The following is a 26,711-nucleotide window of genomic DNA, read 5'->3' as shown; positions in this document are numbered from 1 at the left end:
TGCAGCAACTGAGCTGTTTGCCGAGGATTATACGTTGTAGCAAGTGTGGTAGTGGGGTTGAACCAAGGTTATCAGAAACCAGCTTAGCTATTTGACTACCTCTCTTATTTGGATGCTTAAGTTAAACTGAAGATTTCCCCACTTGTTGATGCTTTGTGGTTAGAAGGGCTGGGCCAGAGCCATTCATGCGAGCTTGCTCTTAATATTCACCAGCCTTTCGGCTTGTCTGTATAGCTGTCAACTTACAGCTCTCGGCTTGTTACAAGGGTTCTCTCACGTGTTTTCTTGTTCTGTACGTAGACTTTTTATAGCGCTGGTTCAGATGAACATGGGCTAGTTGACTAAGTATCCCTGTAAGGTAGAGTTAATTTTTTGAGATGGTTCTGTGTTAGGGCCTGTTAGACTTGACATCTCTGGCGTAGTTTCCCCAGACTTTTTGCATCTACGTCATGCATTTTTGATGCTGTGCTAGATTTCGTTTTTGCTGGCTTAGATGCTTTGGGCACTTTGCCACTGCTGATCAGTGTCAAATTGCAAGTGCTCCCTGTGTAAATTGTGATTATAATTGATTCTCCCTGATTTGCATATTTTATTTACTGGTACTGGTAAGCCCCTAGTAAAGTGCACTGAGTGTGCCAGGGCCTGTAAATCAAACGCTACTAATGGGCCTGCAGTACTGATTGTGCCACCCACATAAGTAGCCCTGAAAGAGTAACTCAAAGCTGCCACTGCAGTGTCTGTGCGCAGTTGTTAACTGCCCTGTCGACTTGGCAAGTGCTCATTTGCCAGGCCCTAACCTTCCCTTTTCTTGCATGTAAGGCATCCCTATGGTAGGCCCAAGGTACCCCCCTGGGCACGGAGCAGTGTTTGTGAAAGGTAGGATATGTACTGGTGTGCGTGACATGTCCTGATGGTGAAATACTGCCAATTTCGTTTTTCACTATTAAAAGGCTATCTTGCCCCATACAATAGAATGGGAAATGCCTTGTAACATCTTACAAGCATAACTTCCCATTGGGACAAGATAGGGAAATAAAGTTTATGCTCTCTGAACTCAGAATTTAATAACACGTCTTTTAGTAAAGATGGTTTTTAAATTGTGTGTTTGAAAATGCAACTTTTAGAAAGTGCATCAAGTATAGTGGGGTGACCCAGGGTCCCTCAGAACCTGTGTGTCTGGAATATGTGCTACAATTGGTTTTGTCGGGTAAGTAATTACTTAACAGTTTCATCAATATATGTACAGAAAGATAGGGAAACACACTTGGATTGAGCAAATCAAAATTAATATATTGACATCGTATTCTCTTTTTTTGTTTTTGTCATAGCACACTATGGCTGCCACAAGCAACATAAATAATTTAAAACAGCGAAGGGGTGACTTGCATGGGCTTAGGTGATATAGAGGTGACATGGTGCTATAAGTGAACAAGCTCTATACAGTGCTGTACAAGAAGTATCTAAAATGTTGAGATCAATAGACATCCGTCCCTAATCACATCAATCTCCAATACGCCTATTGTAAATTCTGTCTTTTGCTTGAGGTGGAGAGCGTAGGGTATGGATTGTGGGGACACAATGTTTTGACCCAGAGAAGTGCGTGATTGTGACCGAGTCACAGCGGGTCTTCTTCAGGCCCGGGGCGACAGTCATTACAGGTGGATGGAATACCACTAGGCATCTAGTTTGAAGTTGCGTAATACACCAGTTGGTGGGATTCTTTAAAGAGGTGGAAATGAATCAGACGACAGCCAGTACATGTGGCATGGGATACCACTAGGCGTCTAGTTTGAAGTTGCAAATCCACCAGTTGGTCGGATTCTTTAAATAGGCGGAAATTAATCCCGTAATTCAGAGGGGAATCTTATTCCATAAGTCTAGGCTTAGGCAGGAGCCGCTCGAAGAGTGAACGGGAAGCCCCCCGGCATGTCAAAATGCCAATGCAGCTTGTCATTCGGAAAAAAAATGCAACATGCAGTTACTGGTTATTTTACTACAACATTTATAGTGCGCCTCAGTGTTGCACTTGGGATATTTCTTTCATTCATGGCACACTCTCAGCAGCAAGCACTCTACACACTGAGCTACCTTGCTCACTAGTGGTGCAGCATATATGTATGTTTATCTTTATCTAAAGCACACCTTTCGGTTAAGATTGTTTGTGTTATGCTCTTGTTTTATAAAACAGTTTGGGCCCTCTTTACACGTGGCTATGGCCTGCTTACAACGGCAGGCACGCAACTTTTCAGCTATCTAACTCAGTGGTGGCGTATGCCATGAGACTTCATAACTTACAAACCTCTAAAAAATAATATTTATCTGTTCTGCATTTATGGTGCGCCTCAGTGTTGCGCTTGGGGTATTTATTTGATTTATGTCACTCTTTCAGCGGCAGGTGCTCTATACCTTGAGTTACTTCGCTCACTGGTGGTGCAATGTATATATGAAGGTATATCTTTTTTTAAGCACACCTAGATTGTGAGTGTTATGCTCTTGTTTTATTAGTGAGTTTGGGTCCTGTTTCCACGATCACTGCCCCCTCTTATCCCTACCTTGTACTCCCTCTCTCTACTCCGTGCTCACACATGCTGCCTTCCTGTACCACCTCGCGATGGGCACTCCTCCACCTCTTGACCGCCTTCTCCTCCACCTCCGGGTTCCCTTTCGACTCATCTCGGTGCTGCTCTCACTTATACTCAGGAGATGTGCACAGCCCATCTCTTTCCTTGCTCTCTCTGTTGGCTCACACACCTCTTTTGGCCTGGTGCCCATCCTTGGTGCCCGGCCGTCAGCTGGTGTGTGGTCATTGCCTCTATGAACACCTGCCTTACTTTGAGGTTAATAAGGTTTCTTTTGGAAGAGCAGCCAATCCCCCTATCTTGCTCTCTCTTTCTCTCGTACTTTCTCACCCCTTTCTCTCGCTCTCTCACACCCTCTTCCCATCTCCCTGAGATCTTCGAGCACAGTTTCTTTCCCGTGTCTTTTCAAGGTTTCTGTCCCTCAATCTCAAGCTCTCCTCCTTTTCTTGGGGTGTCTCCTGCCTACACAGGCGCTCCCTCTTTATGCGTCTGTCGCATGCTCTCCCCTTCTTTCTCTCTTTCTACCACACTCTTTCTGCTCCTCTCTCTGGAGTTCATCTCTTTCTGCTCCTCTCTCTGGAGTTCATTCAGCACTGCCTGCACAAACTACCTATCCCTTTCTGTCTTCCTGTCTATCCTGGTCAGCTCTCATTCCTGTCTATCCACCGTGCCACATAATTCCATTATACAATTCCACTCCACACCCAACAATTCCATCCCACACAATTCCACTACTAACATTTCCAATCCAACCCACATAATTCTTCTCCCACCACATACATCCACTCCAAACCAAAACACGTGCGTAAAAGTCATTGTATTTTAACCCATTAGCTCTAACTCTCGCAAATGCGAGAACTACTGACATTGGCAAAGCTTCTTTGGCATTTTGCTTCAAATTAATCAAATTGCTCCAACCCCACACAACAAGACATTCCTCTCCATAGCCTCCATAGTGGCCAAGCACAAAAAGCTCACCAGTGAAAGAGCCTCGTTTGTCAGGGTCGATACTAGCAACTTTCAAATAAGGGGATCATTTATTTTGAATCTAAACATTTTGTTATTTGTATATAAAAAATACAAAATTGTATACCAACAACGTACTACCAATTTGTTATTTTTTTGAAGTCACAGCGCCACTCTTCAAGTGGAATCTTTGCAGGAGCAGCTGAATCTAGTTACCCGACAGCGAGATGACACCGTTCTTCAGCTGGCCATGTCTCAGGAACAAGTCAAACAGTATGCGTTGTCCTTAGCCAACCTGCAGATGGTGCTAGAGCAGTTTCAACAAGGTGGGTTTACAATATTTTCATGAAAATTCGTGTGGATGTAATATTTATTTGAACCGTTACTAGATGAAAGAAAACAGACTGTTCATTTTTAATAATACCGAATAAAAAATATTTTCAATTGATCCGTTACATCTCAAAAATGTTCTTTCCTTTTTTTTCTGATCAGAGGAGAAAGCCATGTATTCTGCTGAGCTAGAAAAACACAGAAAACAGAATGGAGAATTGAAACAAAAAGTTGAGAACTTGGAAGACCGTGTCATTTCTTTACAGGTAAGTTGGACGTCCTATGGAAACCGTCTTCCTTTGCACATTTTTTTGATATAGATATTAGTTTGGGTTGCAGAAAAACATTACGCTTTTCTGTACACTGAGGCTCAGTTTAGTTCGTCAGACTTAGTTGGCCTACCTTACCATTAACGAGTCCGTGAAATTAATTGATTATGCTGACCTTTCAACTCTCACCTATGATAGCATGTATTGTACCATTTCCGACCATAGATTCCTTACTTGTAGGACGAAAGAGTTGTGTTACACGTGGTTTCTTAATTGTGTATATTTGAGCACTAAACGCTTATTATATTCAGTCCTCTGTGACATAACACAGAAAAGGACACAATGCTACTTCGGTTCAGGGCACCAGTTATTTCCGTAGTCACGTCAGCAAACGTGAAGTTGGACATGTTATAAACATACCTGCACAGTATCTGAAAGTTTGCACTTCTCCTTTAAGAAACAAGGATAAATTAAAGAGGAGGATAAAACATCGAACTTAGGGGTTAAGACTTTGTCTCAGGGAGAATTTTGTTTCCTGACCACTTTGATGGAAGTCACAAATGTAGGAGTCCGCTGCACTCACTAGATCATGAAGGTAGCAAAAAATGCAAAATCCAAGTAATCAAGGTGAGGGTGTTCAAGAGGTTCACCTCCCATCCAATATCATTTTTGGACGTGGATATCAAATTTGATGACAGCTTGGAAACATCCATCTATATCAAACCCACTGATCGCAACAATTTTCTTCACCATTCGAGCTTTCATCAACCAAGCTTGAAGCGTCATTTACCATATTCGCAATTGCTTCGCTCTAAGCGAATCGCTTCTACGACGGACAATTACAATCATGACAGTGAACTGATCATCGATAAATTTCATAGCAGAGGATATCCTAGTGACAGTTTAAAAGTAGCAAGCGAGAGGGCATCACAAATAGAGCGAAGTGACCTGTTGAAACCTAAAGCTACCACAAGTTCATCTGAAACATGTAGCGTTTTTATATCTAAATCTTCCACCGACAGTAAAAGGATCAAACAAATTATCAAACAGCACTGGCAATTTTACAACTGGAACCTGACTTCAACAAGATCTTTGAGCAACAGCCTATCTTCGCATACCAGCGATCTAAGAATCTCCACCAAATGTTGAAATCATCAAAAGAAATAGCTACAGGTTACAAAGGCATTATTCCTTGCCATAATTGTTCCAATTGCCGCAATATCATCCCAGGTAATGTGGCATTTCACCCCACCCAAGGGACTCCGATTAAACTCAAAGTGAATGCAACTTGCGACACTATGAATGTGGTTTATCTGTTGAAATGCCCTTGTGGCCTCCCATATGTGGGAAAAAATGAGCGGATGATTAAAGTTAGATTAACTGAGCACCGCAGTAATATTCGCACAAACAACTTGAAATCCAGCTTAGCAGCTCACTACATTCAACAAGGCCACAACCTCAGTCAAATTCGTTTTCAAATTCTTGAAGTTGCTAGAAAACCAACAGGTATCGATCCAAAGAAATTTCTTCTGCAAAGAGAACTATTTTGGATTCATAAAATGCATTCCATGCATCCAAAAGGACTCAATGAAAGACTGGAATATAGTAGTTTTCTCTAACTTATTGGTCAATCTAAGTCTTGTTTTGGCAGCCTTTTTTCCATTTTCTTCCATCTTGTTTCTTCACTTCTTGTTTGGGCTCTCACTTGTCTTTCTCCTTTTCTCTCTTTATTCTCCTTTCACGTTTCCTCTTTTTTATCCATTCCTGATGTTTTCTTCATGACTTTCTACATGTCCAGTTTTCCTGGTTCCCAGATCTTGCCTAGATCACATCCTTCTGCTCTTCCCTCCACTTTTCTTGTTCTATCTATATGTATCGTTTAATTCATTATGCTACACCACAGCATTCTGTCTTACTTTTGTCACCTTCTATAGTTTCTTCTCTTCTTTAATGTTTTTTCTTTACCAGATTTAATAATGTAGTGGTTCCGTCACAATATTTTCCCGTGTTTATTGTATTTGCATTGTTTACTTTACATATTTCTTGTTTAGTCTCTGGGCTCCTGGCACGACATTTCATCCCCCAGTCACTTTTTTGTTTCGTCTTTCGGGACTGTTTTAGCCCGTCTTCACTTGCGCTTGCACTCCGTGTTGCACACTACACGGACGTTCACTTCCTCTCCGTAGTACTATTTCTATATGCACTACTACACGCGGTGATTACACACGCTTCCTGGATACGGGTTTGTTCCATGGCGTTCTGTCCGCTTCGTATGCGGTGCATCGGTGAGTCTTCGGTCTGATGTAGCTTGTTTTCACGACTTGCATGTTTAGTTTTTTAGTTTTTTACTATTATTGCACGGTATATTGATTCTATTTTAGTAGGTTACCCCTTATTCATCTAGCAAGACTGTGTCTCTTCAATGGGCAGCACACTTTCGCCCCGCATTAGTGATTCTGGATGTTTCGTTCCTGTTTGTTATTTCAGTCACCATTTTAAGTCACGTTTTCTTGTTTACTTCAGATATCTACATCACTCCTCCATGTTTGCACTCTGTGTACCTTTGACATTATCACGTGTAGCTTCGTGGTTTTCACCGTTTCTTATTTCCTCTAACACGTCACTGGGCCTGTACACCTTTTCATCTAACTGTTTTCTCGACTAAGTGAATATAGCCTCGGGTTCTGAATTTATATTTAGTTTTCCATTGTTTACTTTTTTCCCTAGACATTTAACCCCCTGAAGAAGAGCCAAGCCAGGCTCGAAATGCATTGGGGTCAATATGCACTGTATAGAAGGATGATGTCTACAGTTAATATCTTATGATTTGTGTTACATTTGTGCAACCAAGAATCTAATTAGAACAGCATATTTCTTCCGTTTGGATAAATGAACATTTTGAATAAATGGATGGCAACATAAACTTCTATTACTTTATGGAGTAAAGATTTGTTGACACTTACTTTTCAAATTTGATTTTGGCGTGCTCAAGAGACACACCTTACACTTTGATGGAAGCACATACTTTCTAAACTTTGGAACATGAGGCTTCAATACTGACTTTTGGAATAATATCGTCTACTCCACGTCAGGTATTGTTTGCCAGTTGAACCTCGTCACCCTACCCAAAATAAGATGTGTTTAACTACCACAAGTAAATTTCCTTTTCTAGGTTCCTTTCATTTGCACGATCCAAATATGCCTTCAAAACAAAATCCGGAAACAATTTAAAGATAAATGTAGCTAAAGGCTATTTACTATACATAGACGCGTTGTTGTTTACAGCAGTCCACCTGTCCGTCCCTTGTATCTATTAGCATTTGTTACATGTTTTACAATGTTTTATGCCGATCGCAGTACCTTGACACAGTGGCAAGACTGACTGATGTGTATTTGCTCACTCAGGTTTTATGAATGCTATGTGTCTATTGCTGTAATGTTTTTGAATGGTGAGCATTGCACTAGCATATCCATCGAATTTCGAAGCTCCAACTATCGAAGGAAATAAGTCATAGTCCGAACTTCATACGAGTGTGCCAGCATTACTCCAGATTTTGAAGTGGTCATTTCACTTATGTATATTAGTAGAAACGTAGTATGCTAAACTCAGACCATTAAAATTCATACCTTTGCTGCTACACATGTCATATCTATACTCCACAAGATACACTCATTTAGTAATCATGTAGTAAAATGGGTAACAATTGAGCAACATTATTGGTACTACTAGGCAATGATGGATTAGAAACCTACTGTTTATGCAAAAAGCAACACTTGCAGACTGTTTTAAGAGTTTTTGCACAGCATAGTAATATACCTCCTCTTAAGGGGAGATGAAAAGGTCTTTAATACGGTTTTGGATAACAGAAAATAGAGACATGCTAAGATGAGCATACAATGACCCACATGAAAAATGCACAGTAAGATGTAGACTTTTCTTAACTAACAATATGTGGGAGCTAGAGTTTCTGCTGTTCATGTTGTGCAGCCAGCGTACACAGTCTGCTGTAGATCTCAAATACTGTCTGTCGAAGTGATCAACTTTTAATGGATTTTGCATTTGAAATTGATTTCAGAGGATATTTTATGGGTCTCTGTTGCAGTGCTAAACTGTTTTCCCTTAATTGTATTTGGACTATTTGCTCTACAAAAGCCCTTTTAGAATTGCCTATTAACAGTTTCACTCCCATAATTCTGCGTCTTCATTCAAAAATATACTTTATAATTAATGCTCTGTCAGTGTAAACAAAAGGTACAACCACTTACATAATTGCAGGTTAGCACCTCATTTTTCTGGCATTCAGCATTCTGAGAAAAAAGTAATTATCAGTACCTAGAGTTGAAACATTCTTGGAGTTAGATATTCAGAATGCTAGTCCTACCTTGTGGGATGCTATGCAGTTGGGTTTTGAGGTTCACAGCTGCAGTGCTGAGCAAACAAATATGTCACGTTTGGATTTTAGGTTGAAAAACGTATTAAGGAGGTGAGGGAGGACGGGAATGAATTTGATTATACACTGACGTTTAGAAGCAGTCAAATGGAGATGTTCATGCAGAATTTCTTTTACATTTTGCTTGGATCTTGCTTACCGATATCTTAAGTATTGCCGCAAATGAAACTTTGTGAACGTTTTTTATTTGTGGCTTTGTGATGCAACACTTGCATTGAGATTATTTGTGTTTCATCCTACTGCTCTAATGTATTATTTTTGCCACAGGAAAGGCTAGATGAAGCAAACAGTGCCTTGGATTCTGCATCTAGACTGACTGAGCAGTTGGATCTTAAGGAGGAGCAAATTGAGAGATTGAAACAAGAAGGTAAAATGTAATATATAACATTGAAATTATAAATATTGATAAGTTGTGTGTACCACCTTGGTATTTTGTAGGAACATGAGAAAGTCTCCTTTGCCAGAATGAAGTAGTTGCTTCTCTGGACCAGTTTTGCTGAGCAGCTGCTTCTGTACTGTGCAGCCTTTGTTAGGCTGAATCTGTACTTCAATCAGAATGACTCCCAATTTAAACCTGGCTCTGGTAGATATTTTCTCATCTGCAGCGCAATCTGTTTTTCCTCTTGTTTGTGTCCTTGTGAGTTCGTTTTGATTTTCATAGTTTATATAACTTTTATGTTCTCATTTTTAAAAGAAGTTTTTCATGAGATGTAGGCACTTGCATGTTGGATCTTGGTTTTTTTCTGCATCCTGTCTGTTCATTGTCCTTCTGCAGCCTGGTAGATGGTTGTAAGTTACATTTTGTGCTTGTGAAATCAGTTTCTTCAATTGATAGAGGAGGCTCTGGTGTTGAATCTCCTATAGATTCACATGCTGCTGAAATACTCATTACCATCAAGCTGGAGATGGGTTTGACATTAATTTAGCATCAGCATATTTTTACATAGTTTAACAGCCATCCCAACAGTAGGAGGCTGACTTCGTATATGGTGCACACATATTTAAGTGAAGCACCTTGCACTAATAGAGACAACCCTTATGGTGATTTTAGTGGTCTTAGACAACCATAGAAAGCTCTCTAACTTGTACCTGTGGAGAGCAGCCTTCAGGCGTATCTTGAAGGAGTGTTAAGCAGCTTGTTTTACCAGATAAAACCATGTAGTGTAGGTTAAACGAAAAAGAACCACAGTGTATATCTAAAAAAAATTCTATTTATTACACAACACTCACACATTGCTTTATCTCCTACCCGGAGATATAAACACAAATAAACAAGAATACTTCAATTGTAACAGGTAAGTAAGCACACAATTCAGTGGTCACCCCAGGGGAGCTCAAACCATACATTAAGAACGTGGAATGCAAACTGCGACCGAAGTTGGGACTTGGACCAAGAGACTCGGAGGAGCTGGGGACACTTGGAACCACCCAAGGTAAGTACCCAGGAACCAAACGGAGGCTGTGCGCAGAGTGGAAACACAGCCACATGTCCAATAGAAGTAAACGGGGAAGTTGCAGTTGCAGTTTTAAAGAAGAATGACCCTTCCCAGTGGACCCTGAAGAAACCCCTCGGAAGAAAGAAGTTTGGAGAGTCACCCCACCCGTGGATACCTCAGGAACTAGGATACCTACAGTAGGAAGCCGAGTGCATAGATGTGAAGTGACTTTGGAAACAGCTATAGACCACAGTGGAGGACTTCAGGAAAGATACCGCTGGAGAAAACTGTGTCGGGGTCTAAGGGTGGATTCTTGAAGAGGAGAACCTGTAAGCAGAGGGGACAGTGTATATGCCACTCGGAGGTGACCAGGAGGCATGGAAGAGCAATGCCCACCAATGGCGTACGGTTCAGGAGAGTTGACGGTGACCGTGCCGCTTCAGCTGGGAGGTCCGGGCGACGCTGAAGTAGACCAGGAGCCGTGCATGAGCTGTCCCACGTCGGAAGTCGAGAACCTGTTGGTGTTCAGCAGAAGAACCAACAAGCCTTGGCAGCTGCAATAGCTGTGGAAAGCGAAGAAGGAGCTATGTTGGGACCAGCAAGGCCAAGGGGACTCACCAACAGCAGGGGAGTAAGAGCAGGCCCGAACAAGCACGGGAGCCCACTGAAGCAGGAGAAGAACCTTAAAGAGGACCCACAGGCCGAAGGCACAGGAGTCGCAAGACGACCTTGAGCAGCTCAATAAGAAGGAAGCACACATTGCAGGGGATGCAGTGAAGACACTGTACTTGGCAGGAAGAGATGCTGGAGACTGGATCTTCTTGTAGCCTGAAGATCTCTGGAGTGCCGAGCCGAGTGCAGAGCCAACAAGCATTGACAACAGCAAGTAGACGCATTGCACAGTGGTATGGTCCCAGTGGTTTCGACAAGGGATACTGGCCTCAAAATTGCAGAGTGCGCCAGTCAGGCCTTGCTGGAGTTGCAGAACCACCCCCTTTGTTGCTGAGCCTTTCGAAGTCCGTGGGACGTCAGGAGCAGCAGGGATGTATGATGGCACATCGCAAACGTTAACATCGTATGCCCTCGCATCGCCGTTTTTACATCGCATGTCCATAATTACAATGCACCCAATTACGTTGCATTCCAATTGAAAAACATGCAAAATACATTCACACTGCATACACACACCCCACAAGGTTCTAAATCGCGATTTTTACCCCATGTGCATTCCCCCTGACCCTAAGGCCTAAAAACTACACTGTAAGCAACGTACTAAACACACTACGACCCCCTAAAGCCTAAAACTGTATCATTTACGACCCTTAACCCTAAGCCCTAACCCTAAACCGTAAAACACTACCATATACGCCCCTTAATCCTAAACCCTAACCCTAAAGCCTAAAACACTACCAGATCTGACCCTTAACCCTAAACCCTAAAAGCCCTAACCCAAATGTCTAAAACACTACCATATCCGGCCCTAACAGCCCGAACAGCCCTAACCCCTAAAACACAACCATATACTACTATTAACCCTAAGCCCTAAACATAGCATAACATGTGTATTTGTAAAGCGCTCGTTCTCTTGGCACTGAATAACAGATGTTCATTGTTACCCAACTCAATGGTTCTAAAGCCTAAAACCCTCCCCCTCCACTACACTGCCCAACAACTACCTAAAAGCCTAAAACACGACGAGTACATTGTCATCCTTACCTGTCTCTCGTGGTTCCAGCGTTGTCTCCCGTTTCCGTTGTAAGCGCACGCGATCTAATGGCGCCTCCGATGTAATGGCGTGCGTATTGAAGGCACGCTTTGTAACATCCTGTGCGTTGTGACGGCACGCGTCGTAAATGCATGCGATGTGACGCATGCGTTGCGATAGTCGTTCACAAGCACCAGACTGCTCAGCTTCGTTGTGGTGCCTGCAGATGCAGGGGAGTGGCTCCTTCACTCCAAGGAATATTACATCAGGTGTGCTTGATGCCCACAGGTCTGTTGAAGATCCTGAAAAAAGCACAGACTTAGGCGATGAGGAAGACGTGCAGAACAGCGAGACCAGGAGCAGCAGGAGTTAACCTTGATGCAGTCTCGATTCCTAGCAAAGTCCATCGAAGTCCAAGTGTCCAGACAGTTGAAGAGTGACGTGGTTTCAGGCATGAGTCTTGTCCCACGACGAATTTGAAGAGCCACCCACAGGTAAGCCCTTCAGTACCCTAGAGAGAAGGTTGGAATGACTCTGGGGTCCCTCCCAGAGGAGGAGCTGGACAGAGGGGAGGGTACTTCCATGTCCTTTGTCTAGTTTCGCACCAGAGCGAGAGCCCAGGGCTCCCTGAACTGGTTCCAACTGGAGTATGCAAGGACAGCACCAAATGTGCCCTTCAAAGCAGTCTGGTGGCACTGGCAAGTGCCCTCCCACCGCAGCCCAGTAAACTAAGTCCTGTCTGCGGAGGTGGTCACACCTCCCTGCAACGGGAAGCCTATTGTTCTACCTTGCCCCTGCTTGAGCTTGGCTCAGCAGCAGGAGGGCATACTTGTGTCTGTTGTCTGCAGCAGCACTAGCTTGCTGTCAGGCCCTGAAAGACTGTACAGGGGGGTACCCCAAGGGAGCCCCCCCCCCCAATACATGGCATCATACTTCCAACTCTCTAATTGGTGTTGGGGTATGATTCTAACATGTGTGATACCAAACATGACCGGGTTCAGTGCAGCTACTATATAGTTAGACATCTTGTAATGACTGATGTCCACTATATGTATTAAAATGGCTGACAGCACATACAAAGCCTGGAGACTCGACTCCTAGGTTTGTAGAGGCGTCCTGCTCATGCAGAGGCACCCTCATATTTATAAACAAGCACCTTGCCTTTAGGACTGAAAGGCCTACCAGAGGGATGACTTATAGGTTTTAAATGTAGTGACTTCCTATATAAGGAAACTTATATCTGTTGTGAGAAGTGCAAGCACCAACCCAACAGGCTACAATGGAAGACCTGTATTCACAGTTTGAGTGGTCTCTCATTGGTGGCAGAATACATGCTGCAGCCCATGGGAGACCCCTGAGCAGTCGGGCCAGCATGACTCGCGGTTGGGGGGATTTCGTGCGGGTTCGCGCGGGTAATGGAGGGTCGGGACAGCTTTAATTCAAATTGATATAAAAACCTACCTTATCGGGTCCAACGCCGCCTCAGCTCCAGGCCGTGTTCCGCATTTTCCTGCTGCTTTCCTCAACAGTAAGCAGCCACAGGCAGCCTCCCTCCCCTCACCAAAGCCAATCACAACACTCTAATGGTAGCGTTGATTGGTGGGGACGGCTCCCAGCCCGGCGCCTATGGGAAGGCCATTTTCTCTATGTAGGCTGCATGCAGCCTACATAGAGAAAAAGCAGAGTGCGCTTTGCTGGTTTGGGCTCATAGCACTGGGCAAGCCACTACTCCCCGACCTGCCTGCCCGCCCTCCCCAACCAGGCAAACCCTTCTACTTTCTCATAGTGCGAAACGCAGAAACATAAAATGGTATTTAAAATAAAATTTTCTGTTTCTGCTTCTCGCACTGCTGGTTTTTAATTAGGAGGCGTGTCTTGTCCGCAGAATAAAGTTGTCAGAAGGTGGACATTCCATCCTATTTTAATTCACTATTTTTTCTGTTGCACTTGTTATCTTTACCATCAAAAGATCAGTCGTCATGGACGGTTTGTACATTTTGGTGGACCAAATCCTAAAAACAGCAATAAGGTGCGGTGTTTGATGTCCCAATGATCAGGGGACCAGCCCATTATGCACCCGGGTTTGGCCAAATGATATGACTGATCATTGAGTCAATTTGATGGAAAACCTTTTTCAAATTGCTTCGGACTGGTCAGCCGTGTACGAATAATCCATTGATGTGACGGTCTATTCGATGCATTTAGTGTTTACCCTTTTCTCTCGTCTTTCTGAAATACGCTGTCTTTATGTGATATGTACACTACGAGATCCTGTGGACTCGGTGACAGTTTAGCTTTGGAATTTAGCTGGTAGACCCCCCCGTGTTTCGTGTGTTATAAATTAAGCAGTAGCTGGGGATTAAATCAGGTGCGGGTCTCTAAACCATATATCCCTTGGACCCTCTTTTTAACTGTTGTTTTGATACTCTGCAGTGAGACAGGTTTAATGCAACAGTGCCTATTGACTAAAGAGCTGTTACCACTGTTGCATTAAACCTGTCCCACTGCAGAGTATGTCTGTGCGTTAAAACGCAGAGGGGGCGACCAGCTAACACATTCCTACCCTCTGCATTTACTCTCAACTTACCTGCAACATCTCCAAAATGTACTCCCGTCCCTCCCGTCGTACTACTGGCTCATCTGTTCCTTTTTTCTGTATTTTTGGGCTGTGTGGTGAGCAGATAAAAACACTGCTGCCACTCTTGTTGCTGACTGCCAAACCTGCTGCCGGCTCCATCTCCACCAGTGCCCCAGGCACCAATTAATCCATTGTCACGTCACCACAACTTGCTGCCTTAAAAACAACCAATCTGTGCCTTGCTCTTATGCTGTTTTTACTAGTAAACAGAATGAGAGCAAAGCAAGAATTGGTGTGAGCAGGGGAACCCAGTGCTTCAAAGAAGACTAGGGAAACTGTGCTGAGTTTCCCCCTGGCTCATTAGCAGTGTAGTTCAGAATCCTAAAGTGTCCATGTCTGATTGGCCACAATAACAGCCCTGTCCAACCAGACATGCACACCAGGCTTTAACTACTTACTGCCAGTCAGCAGGATTGGGCACGCCCAACCCTACCAATACATGGACAGAAAGACATGTGAAACACCCCACTGTCAAAGTAAATAATAATAATGGCAATATGATTTGGGTCTTTCAAGTGTCAATGTGTGTGGGGGCAACAGGAGTGGCGGGTGAATGTCCCACACTAAAATGAAGAAACTGCAGCTGTGATCTTGACGTCTGGCCTTTTTCAACCTTACTGTTGGTGGCTGAATTGGGAGGGGTAAGCACTCCCAGGCAATGGAGACTTCCTCCGGGTTATTTTGCAGCTGCCTTTCGAGGTGTTGCCTGCATACGGACGCCACATGCAAAACGTTTCAACAAGAAAAGCAGCTTGAAAATGTCTGAGCCCCACACAACACACATCAAACCACTGAGAACATGGAAACACATGTGCTACCAGTGCTTACAGACCCTGGTTAGGCATATGTACAACACTGTTGACTACAGTCTTCCCAGTTCCTGAAAACTGGTACGCAAGACTGTCTATTCACCTAGCTAAGACTCCTACAGCCTCACCTCTTCTGCATTTTGATGTAAAAGATTCTTTGAATTCTGACAGAAAACAAAGGTTCCAATGGCTCCCCAAGGTGCGTACCTGTGAGCCTGGGTCCACAATACAAGCAAGTAAGGTTGGGGAGTAGTGTGTGATGAGACAAAGTGACGACAGATTCACTCCATATGTCTTGAATTTGAAGAGGGCATGATAAAAACAACACATTGGGGTACACAATTGTACTGCTAGAGGTTCCCAAATGATTTTGTTATACTAGTACATATTTCTTGTCCATTGAGTCTGTCAGTCTTTCATTTCAACCTTGTTTCCAAATTAGGTCCGTCTATATTGACAGATGGGTCCCATTTTACTGCCACTGTGGGTTGATATCACTTGGTGATTCTTTGCTGAGGCTTCCTCTTGCTTTGCACTTGCGGTGCACGGTGACATTTGAACATTACTGGTCTGTTTGCATTTGTAACAAACATTCCGAGCTGCCTTGACCAGTAATTTTATGTCTAGACTGTTTTTTTAATAGTTTTCATGTACTTTCTATATGGATCTTTGTTCTGTGCGGAGGATATGTAGGACAATAAATGCTTTCTAAATGCACTGTTGTCAGTTTTGTCATCCCTGGGTGGCCTTTTGTTGCAGCAGCGACTAGAACATCTCCCAACTTCTCACCCTCTGCCTCTCCAGAGATAGTTGCCACCCCACTTCCTGTCCTGCATCGTGACAGCAGTATTGCTGTTTTCCTCCAGCTGACAGCCCAAGCTTGCAGTATTTTCTTTGCTTCCTTGCCAAGTTCACTTCTTGGATAGAACTCCAAATATATTGTTCTTTCCTTTAAATAATCTAGGAATTGAAATCTGCTAAGTTTTAAACCACTGACAGTTTATCTGGCATTGATTTATTTGACCATAGGAGTAGCATCGGGACTCGTGTAAGACCTTGGGCAGCAGAGTACACTGTTCCACCTTCAACAAAGATGAACTCCACATTTTAAGAGTTTTTCTAAAGAAACCACTGACCCAAATTAAAATGACACTACTCTATTCCATATTCACACCCACCATCCAACAGCACATGCAATAGCTGTTTAAAGCTTTGCTCAATTGTTACAAATGAAACCATTTGACCCGATTAAATATGCCCCTGCCTCAATGTTTGTGTACTCTTGACACCATTTGGTTGTATCACTCAGTCACTTGTCTACAAAACCCTATCATCTTTCCATAATACCGATCAACACCTTTGCTTTTTCTTACTCTTCTCTGACCTTCAGTATCAACCCTTCTTACAACATAACACCGCTCACCCACTTGCCGCACCACCTCTTCGCCCACAGTCACAGGTACTGTGATTCAGGAATTCAATTACTTAAGCTACTTGCATCACACCTCAGCATTGCCTGTCGTCCTCATGCTCACATCAGCTCCCACCATACCAAAAAACAAATGCTTATACCTTATTATCATTTTATCAGTCTTTTCAACACTAGTGCCACTGCAATACCTTACAATATAATGATTTTAACTCATTCACACAGCCACCCTTGTACAACATCCTTCTTACCATACTATGATTCAGCTACAAAATTGGTTAAATTACCATAAACTAAGGGTCATGCCTGTGCATAACATATTATTTTCTGGTTGGCCGTGATATGTGGGAATGTGACTTGTAGGATTTGTGGGACCTGGGAGGTAATTCTGCTATGAGGGATTTCTCACCTGCCAGATCTACATAACCTGAAGATTGCTTTACTGTGTGAGGACCTATCATGGTTGGACTGTCTCACGAAGGATAAGTTTGTTGTCCAAGGCTGATGTCCTTTGGGCTCTTTGTATTGGTCTCATTCTGTTTTCTAAGGTATCCAACTCACTGATCTATGAGTAAGGTAACTTGGAATTCACCTATTCCTGCATATGTGCTGTATTTGTGTGTTCACATCTATCCCACAACATACAATCATTATAATAAATAACTCCTTCACAAAAATTGGCTCCGACGTGTGAGTTTGTGTTGTTTCAACTTTGAAGTACAACAAGATTACATAGGAAACATAACAGGTGAGGGCAGTTAGTTCTGTGACACAGTTTCTTTGAAATATGTTTTCTTCTTTTGACCCAAGTGATGTCTCTTTCTTTGAGACGTGTATGGGTCAATGGTGGGAATAGTCATTGGAAGTGCTGTAAAATTTGATCTGTAAAGCTTGTCCAGAGCTCAAAACACATTAACCCTAAGTTATAATTCCCCAGTTATTAATTAAATAAGCTACCCTGCATCTCACTCCTGATGGAAAAGAAGCAGTTTGACTGACATTAAAAGCTATGCTGTTTTGTCCCCTGTATATTGAACAGAAGCATCCTGTTTGGAAAGGAATAAGGTCCTAGATCTTCTCTGGTGATGACGTAGCTGTGCTTTATTTGTAAGGGGCCTAATGAAGATGATCTCAAAGCAGCGTTTAGAGCAACACCTGCCTCTAGCAACCTTTCTGTAGATTTTCGAAGTGAAGATTGAGCCATATCCAAAGATATTTACCCCCTCTATTTAATAAAACTCTTACAGAACCGTAAGCCTTGGACTTCGGGGGCTGATTTACTTAAGGCTATCTGTCCTAGGAGTCCCAACTTTATCAGGCGGCCTATTCACTGCTGACATTGCACAGTTTACATTGCTTAGCATATGAACAGGTCTTTGTTTTTAATTGAACAATATATAGGGGTGCACTAAATCTAATAAATTATCTGGAGGTGCAAGCTCTCTTGATACCCTTTTCTCAGTCTAGTAGCTAGGACAATTTTGGGAAGAAGTTGGAATATAAGTGGCGGATTTTTCATGGAAGGTTTAGGATTATGGATGAGTGGTAGTAATTGAAGGCATTGGAATAATAGTAGAAGGTTAAACACATACAGATAGATTACAACTGAAGTGGAACCTTTTCAGTTGTAATTTCATAATCCAAATTACAGATACTGCAGAGATTGGTCATTTCAAATCCTAGATTATAGGGCCATAACAAGTATCACATTTGTAAATTGGGAAACACCTCAAGAATTGGTGCTCCCACATAGAGTTTTAAAGGTTGCCTGCCATTATGGCATGTGTTCCCTGTCAATGGCTGGATGAAATGGTTGCATCGGTTTATATTGTTTGATTTGCTACAGGAAAGCCACAGTATCACTACCACTATGAGAAAGTGTACTTGTGAGATGTCTCCTTAGAAGGATTAAAAAGTGAAGAACTAACCCTAAAAAACCTTCCAGCGATAGATGATGTGAAGACTCATGTAGAAGAACAAAATAATTCTAGGCACTGCAAGCTTGGCTGAACAGGACCAGAACACGTTAGAACAGGAGTGCTTCTGTCAAATGGCAGCAGTGGTCAAAAGTATAATTACCGGCACTGGAGCACCTCCAAAAGTAACAGCAAGGAATATCACTTCCTTGCAGTAATAAACAGTCCACCAAAGTGTCTGTTGTCTTTCTGGTTTATGCCCAAAGTTTCCAGTGATCCATGAGTATGTAAAATAGTCAATCAGTAGATAGCCAGTTCCAATGAATATTCATATAACGTACAGCCAACGTGCTTTGTCTGATGCAGACTTTTTCAAGGCTGTAATATGTACATAATGTCACTCCATCCAGATTATGTATATGTCATGGAACCCGAATACTATCACCAGGTTTCAACCAATTCCTCCAGCCAAAGAATGCAAGTAATAGCACCAAATGTAGTGTACCCCCGTGTTAAGAAGAGAACATACATATGCAATAAGAGTCTATTAAAAAAAATAACAAGGTATAGATGCATGCCAACATACACGCCCATGTCAGAGATAGATAAGAAAAATCACAGCAGTGTCAGTCGTACTACATTATCATGTCCAGTGTACCACCTGCATATCCATGTGCATCGTTGATATGTGTATACAAATTTGACAAAGAGGAGTATCTTATTTTTCTCAACAGACGGTACCCAGAAGGCGCATAATCATAAAATGGAAAAAAGGTCATGAAGACATACACTTGACAAAATTATAAGAGGATCCAATTACTAACATGTAATACAGTCCTCCATCCCAAACATGTATTAATTATGCTTACCAAATAGCAGGCAGTAAAGGCTCCTTGAGTATGTACTCCAAAATACTTTAACAGTAGTATTATTACTTCCAAACGTAGTCCACACAATTATGTTCATGTCCGCTGACCGCCCAGTAATGAAGCCATGATAAGCTAAAAATTAAACAATGAAATAAAAAGCACAATGCCACATATCCCGTATCCTATCGACAGAGAAGCGTGTGCAGTATTACCTTGCAAAAACTAAATCTAACCTGTAAATCATAACGTAGCTCCCCAAGCGCCAAAATGTACAATGCGCTGGGTGTATAAACTCTAAAACAGCATTGTCCTTGAAACCGGCGAATGGACTGTCATGTACGATGGCGCATGTTATGCAAAGTGATGCCATATTGTAGTAGAATCGGCAAATACCAAGCAATGTAGGTGCTGCAAATGTTCATTGTAAATGTGTACAGTCTCAAAATGTTAGAAAAAAGATGTCTGTTGCAGTAAATATGCAAGGCCAAGTTAGCGTAGTCTTGCAAACTAAAAAACGGAGTGCAAATGCATCAAATATAAACCATGCATAGTGCTGCCACGAGTATTCGATTCGAAATTTACTAGGGTAATAAATGTATCGCCAAATTGGCTTGTTCTCGGCTTGTAACAGCCCAAATGTGAATACATCCGGTATTAGTAGAATATTGTGCGGCCCAGAGAATTTAATTCGAAATTATGTAGCTAAAAATTAATACTGAAATATTGGCAAGAGTGAGAAAAAAATAAGGTAAAGGCTAAACTATTAAATTAGAAAGCCCATTAAAGAACCAGGTCCAGTGATGTATCTTAGAAGTAGTTTGTTGTGTCGTCAAAGAAAAGTTTTGATGAGTGCTCCCATGAAGTCATGAAGACCATATATTTTAACATTACATCTTTACTGTACTTGTGCACACAGTTGAATGGTCCGACCACGTACAATCATGTATTGACCCATATTGATTAATCCTATTTTGACCCTAATACATTATACAATCGTACGTTCCACATTAAGTAAATGGAAGTTATCCAGTATTAGATCTTTCATAGTTTCACATGCTTGAGTCATTCCCCGTTATCGAAGTGGGGGTCCCACCGTATCATAGGAAGCAATATGCAATTGTACAATAGGCCATAATGGTAATGTATAGTCACATTAATAGCCTATCTAAAAAAAAAAAATGACCAAACTTGAACTACAACCAATCAGTCGACAGCACACTCTAGAGCACACCAAACAAAGGCTGAGACCCTCAGATTTTATACCGCACCTCATGTGAAGGGAGCCTTCCTGAGCTCTGCTCAGGTTTTCTCTTCAGAATTCTTCTCAAGAGTCCATATCTATATAATATCTGAATCTTCTAAAACAGATCTCTTCAGATCCTGCATAACCTGTGGGAAGAAAAGGCTGCATGTGGATGACCCACATAAGGACTGTCTGTACTTCCTTTACCAACATCAGGTAAAGGAGAGCAAGATATGTTGCACGTTTTCGTAAAAAACATTGTGAGATACAGAGGTATGACTGCTTCTGTGACAACATCAATCCAAAGCCCAGGAATCCAGCTCATCTGGGGAAGACCGATGCGTCCCACACAACCCGAAAAAGGTCAAGATCTTCTGACCATGGGTTATCTGAGGGGAATAGAAAGGCCTTGAAGAGAAAGGAGAAACTAAGACCAGTCTCTACAGGTGCAGCCTCCTCCCAACAATCTACTCCTTCAGAAAGGAAAAGTGAGCGAAAACATTCTCCCTCCTAACGGAACCGTCAACATCAAAAAGATCCAAATCGACGACCCTGTCGACGCCGTTGTAGACGACGGCAGTTTCCTCAGTCTCGTCGATGAAAGCCATTGTCGACGCAAACATCGATGGCAGCCATCACAGCTCCTATTTTGTCACAATTCGTTTTTTCTTATTCTAAATCACCATTGACAAAAGATCAGAATTCCAGGTACATAGTCGGCAGCCAAACCATCGACGAAGCTGACATTCTTATCGGCGACAACATTTGCACCGTCGGCAGCCGCACCGTCGGTGACAATGCTGTTGACAGACGCCGCAGTCTGTCTTCACATTGTCGAAGATAAAAATCACTACGACAATAATGACACCTCAACTTACCTCACCAAGTAAAGTGTCACTTTTGCTGCCGAGCCATTTGCTAGATGTAGAAGAGTCAGATTGGGATGGGGCTTATGGGGAAGCGCACAGTCCTTCAAGGTTCCGGGTAAAATACCAAGAGGAGGACTCTAATGATGATGGACAATACTATCAGCCACCTTCAAACATCAGTCAAACAAATTGACTACTTTCGACATGACTTCAAGGAGCAAGCCAGGAAGTCTGTAAGGGCAATTCATATCATAGATTACATCTGGGTGTAAGAAATAAAGATTATGAAGAATCCTGCAACTGTAACACCAGTCCACCACGCCTGGACAAAAAGTACAATGCCACTGATGATTCCCCGGCCTGTCTCACAAGTCATCCAAAACCTGACTGAGCCGATTCTCAGGCTGGGCAAAGATTCTCCAAGAATCCTTGCACCTCCTATCTCGGCGCCTCCAGACAAGGAGGGTAGGTGCCTGGACAGTAAAAGAAAATGATTCTCCCTCATGTCGGCCATCACAATGCACGCATCCAATTCTTTAGCAATTCTGGGGCGCCATGACTGAAAAATATGTCGTATGTCAGCAGTCTATTCGACCTCACCCCGGAAGACAAGAAGGCAGAGGCAAGAAAAATAATACTAGCTCAATGAGCGCACATCTTCCAAAATCGACTGCACTCTTGATATCGCCTCATCAGGATTTAGGCAGTTGGCCGAAGCGGCAGGCTTATGACGCCAAGGGTGTCTCAAAGCGAAGTCTTCCAGACCATAGGACCAATCAAGAATTCTCAACATGGCCTGTGATGGGGAGACCTTGTTCGGGAAACACATTGATGATGCCTTGTTGGGGATAAAGACCAACACGAATACTGCCAGATCTCTTTGCACTCTGCAATACCGGAAATGTTCCTTTCATGGTGCCAGCGGGAGAAGGTTTTCCACCTTTAAAGGAGGATAGAAATGACGTCAACAGTACCAGCCTCAGTCGCAATACAGACAACCTAACACTAGCCCTATCGTCAACTCCCTTCCGCGGCTTACAACAAACAAGGCGCGCGCCGTAAACAAACACTTCAAGGTCGTGACACAGATCGCACGCAGTGACCAGGTACCATCTACAACTGTCCCCTTCAACCAAGTGGGCGGAAACATTTCCAACTACTTCCTCCAATGGAAAGAGATAACATTAGACAAATGGGTATGAGACTTAGTAACCTATGGACACACCCTAGAGTTTGTGCAGAGACCACCAGCCAGTCCTACAACAGGAGCGCTTTCATCTCACCTTCACTTACTGAGGAAGGAAACTCAAATGATGTTGGCAGAAGGAAAGAGAGAGCGAGTACCTGCTTCTCAGAAAGGCCTGGGTTTCTACTCATATTTTTTTCCTTATTCGAAAGAAATCCAGAGAGTGACGACCCATCCTGGACATTGGGAAGTTGAACAAATTTCTGTGCAAACAGTCTTTCCGTATAATTACTCTTTCAGATATCCGTAATCTCTTAAAAAGTGCAGACTACATGACCTCCCTGGATTTACCAGATGCTTACTTCCACCTTCCGATCCATCTCATGCATCGCAAGTATCTCCGCTTCACCGTGGCCGGTACCCACTTCCAGTTCAAGGTCCTTCCTTCGGTCTCAAGTACGCTCCAAGGATCTTCATTGAATTTCTCAGCCTGGTTGCAGCCACACTTCTCAAAAAGTTTGTCAGGTATTCCACCTAGACAAGTGGCTGATAAAAGCTTTGACACCACAGCATGTGGAAAAGTGTAAATTCTATGTTCGCATAAGCGACAACCATTTTGACTGTCACCTCTATTTAGTTTCTGCCATATTCATTTTGCTCTCTGTTGTTCACCTTTTCACCTAGCCTGTGTCCTCAACCTTAGCTGACATCTCTGACATGATCAAACTGATGTACGTGCTGAGGGGCTGCAGCTGCCGGTGCACCTGGTCTCATATGTTATCAAATGATCGTTTATTGCCGCCATAAACATTCTTTCTCCCCCCTCATCTCCTGACCACCTGGTCACCCACCTGCCTTTGTTTGCCTATAGCTAATTCTGTGCTTAAACTTGTTTTTTCCAGTTTTCCTTCCCATGCGATTACACTGCAACAACAGTAAATTAGGATGATGGTTTTTGTATTCAAGGTACTTCCTCCCACAACACTCTAGGGTGTTGCTCGGACGTGGTCCCACTCATGAGTGATTAATAAACTTGGTTTGTTTTACTTCACTCCAGTGCCGATCTCTCCTTTGTTAGTCTTTGAACCCGTGGACAAGAGGGTGAACCTGCACCAGTGTTCCCTCACAGGTGTACATTTCCACAAGCAGACTTCCAGGACTACCACAGCCTGCCTTTCACTGTTTCACAAACTTAGTCTCACAGTCAACTACCAAAAATCTTCAACCATCCCAAGTCAGACAAGGGTTTTCATAGGAGCCAACCTCGATACCATCAGCAACAAGGCCTATCTGTCTCTGGGCAGACAACAACGATAGTCAGGCCTAACCTTTAATGTTTCCCAAAGAAGGTCCATTTCAGTGCAGATGTTCAAATCGCTCCTGGACTTGATGACTTCTGCCATAAACTTGGTCCTGCTGGTTCATCTGAAAATGAGACCTTTGCAGGAAGAGCTCCAGTTGCAGTGGGTCCAATTGAGAGGTTCCTTCAACGATTTGATCAGCATTACCTCTGGGATGCAAGAAATACTAACTTGGTGGTCCCAGGTATCTCATCTTTCACAAGTCCTGACTTTTCTGAGGTCAACACCGGCTTACATCATCACCACCGATGCCTCTCTGGAAGGCTGGGGCAGCCTTTTACAAGATGTCAAGATTCAGGGGAAATAGTTGCAATCCCAAAAATCACTGCACATCAATCATCTAGAACTAAAGGCTATATTATTCACTCTCCAAGTCTTCCTCTCGCGTATTGAAGGAGCCTCTGTGCTGGTTCGCACGACAAGCATATATTACATCAACAAGCAAGGAAGCACAGGGTTTCTCTCTCTCTCTCTCTCTCTCTCTCTCTCTCTCTCTCTCTCTCTCTCTCTCTCTCTGTATCTTTCTCTCTCTCTCTGTCTCTCTCTTTCTCTTTCTCTCTCTCTCTCCCTCTCCCTCTCTCTCTCTCGTTCTCTCTCTCTCTCTCCTCAAAACCTGTGGAATTGGCTGGAAACGCACAGAATCACCCTGAAGGCAGTCCATGTGCCAGGGGTTAACAACGCTCTGGCGGACTTTCTCAGCAAAACGTGGACAGTTGACACGTTTGGGAACTAGATCAACAGGTGTCGGACGCAATCTTGGTACGTTGGGGCAAACCAACACTAGATCTTTTTGCGACCAACAAGAGCGCCAAATTCCTCTCTCATACCAGTCAATACCGATTCCAAGGGTCATGAGGAAATGCCCTTTCAATGAGATGGTCAGGGATTTATGCATACGGTTTTCCCCCCTTCCCTTTCATTTCGAGAATTCTCACCAAAATTAAGAAGGAGGGATGTGCCTCATTCTGGTAGCTCCCAGATGGCCCAGGAAGCACTGGTTCACTGAGATCCTGCTGCTGTCATAATCCAAACCCATCAGTTTCCCCAGGATCCACAACCTCCTCAGGAGGAACAAATGCCAGATCCTGCATCCAGACACAGGCTCTTTTCAATTACATGCATGGTTCCTAAATTTCATGAGTTCATTAATATAATTCTCTTTCAAGAATGTAGAGACTTTCTGTCCAACGCTAGGACCTACTCAACAAAGAAGACATACAAATGAAAATTGAAAATATTCTGCTTATGGTGTGAAGCTTAGAATATCCATCCCTTGAAAGCATCCCCTGAGCAAATTCTACCATACCTGCTATCTATAGCTCATTCAGAATTGGTGCATTCATCAGTGAAGGTTCACCTTGCAGCAATATGAAGATTCAGGCATACATCTCATTTGCCTTCCTTCTGTTCAACTAGGATTGTCAAGCAATTCATGAAGGGGTTATTCAGAACCTTCACTCCAGTAAAAGCTCCTACACCAGAATGGCATCTCAATGTGGTTCTCTCGCAGCTCATGAAGTCACCGTTCAAGCCCCTCCATAACGCAGATCTCAATTTTCTCACTTGGAAAATCACCCTGTTGTTGGCTCTCTCTTCAACCAAAAGGGCCAGTGAAATTCAGGCCTTTATTATTCTAGAGCCTTTCTTGCACTTCACGGATGACTATGTGCTCTTAAGAACAAACCCAAAGTTTATTCCCAAGGTTCAGTTGCAGTTTCATCTCAATGAACCGATCATTCTGCGTACATTCTTTCCACATCGGGAATCACTAGCTGAAAATTGTCTCCACACCTTGGACGTTAAACGTGCCAAATTCCATTTCCAGCGTACTAAATAATTCAAGATCTCTGACCATCTTTTGGTCTCCTTTACTCTCCCAATGAGGTTTCACAGTTTCCAGTACTTCCATTGCTAGATGTATCTCTGCTACTATTCAGTATTGTCACAACAAGGCTGGGAAACCACTCTCAGCTAGACCAAAAGAGCATTCCACAAGGGCAGTGTCAACCTCAGCGGCCCTATTTGCCAATATCTCACTTGACAAGGTATGCCGCGCTGCAACATGGAAGAGCACTCAAGAGCACTCTCAAGTTCACGCAACACTACTGCTTGGAGTCTGCCCAGAGAAGTGATGCTGCTGTGGGACAAGCAGTCATATGTCATTTGTACCACTGAGGTGAGCCTCTGGAAGTGTAAGTGATGTAAAAAATGTGTCTATATTTATATATTGTTATACTTTATAACTGTACTCTGGTTACACAACTTATACTTTCATGCTGCATGCTTATAGATGTTTATAAATATCTGTTATACTGTTACCTACCATCCACAAGGGTATGTTTTATAACTTAAGTATGCATATTTACGTATTACGGACTGCTTGCTATTCTGATTCAAGCATGTGAATCTATGAAGGATCCAATGCTGGATAAGAAAATAATTGTAACTGCAGTTATCCAGTATTGGCATCTTTCATAGATTTCCATACGACCCATCCTCCTCCCCATAGAGGCCCCGTTCATAGGTTGGGATATTTGTTTACCACTTGTGCTTAAACATCTTAGGGACTCACCCTCTGTTTGGAGTCTTCTAGAGGGTGCTGTCGCCTGATTGGTTGTAGTTCAAGTTTAATCCTTTTTTTTTTTCGTAATCTGG

At 42.9% G+C, this 26,711-nt stretch overlaps 1 protein-coding gene across 1 annotated transcript in view; it reads left to right on the top strand.

The window, feature by feature from the left end:
- TRIP11 (thyroid hormone receptor interactor 11) overlaps window positions 1-26,711 on the top strand; it is a 441,702-nt gene that overhangs the window by 322,683 nt on the left and 92,308 nt on the right. The window contains exons 14-16 of the mRNA XM_078660069.1: window positions 3,708-3,871; window positions 4,038-4,141; window positions 8,863-8,962. Of these exons, the coding sequence (XP_078516195.1) occupies window positions 3,708-3,871; window positions 4,038-4,141; window positions 8,863-8,962 (368 nt within the window). The remainder of the gene's footprint in view (window positions 1-3,707; window positions 3,872-4,037; window positions 4,142-8,862; window positions 8,963-26,711) is intronic.

This window comes from Lissotriton helveticus, chromosome 9 (assembly GCF_964261635.1).
Source record: "Lissotriton helveticus chromosome 9, aLisHel1.1, whole genome shotgun sequence".
Classification (NCBI taxonomy): Eukaryota; Metazoa; Chordata; class Amphibia; order Caudata; family Salamandridae; genus Lissotriton; species Lissotriton helveticus.
Note: the sequence above shows the minus strand (reverse complement) of the source record. Positions and strands in the feature narration are given on the sequence as shown.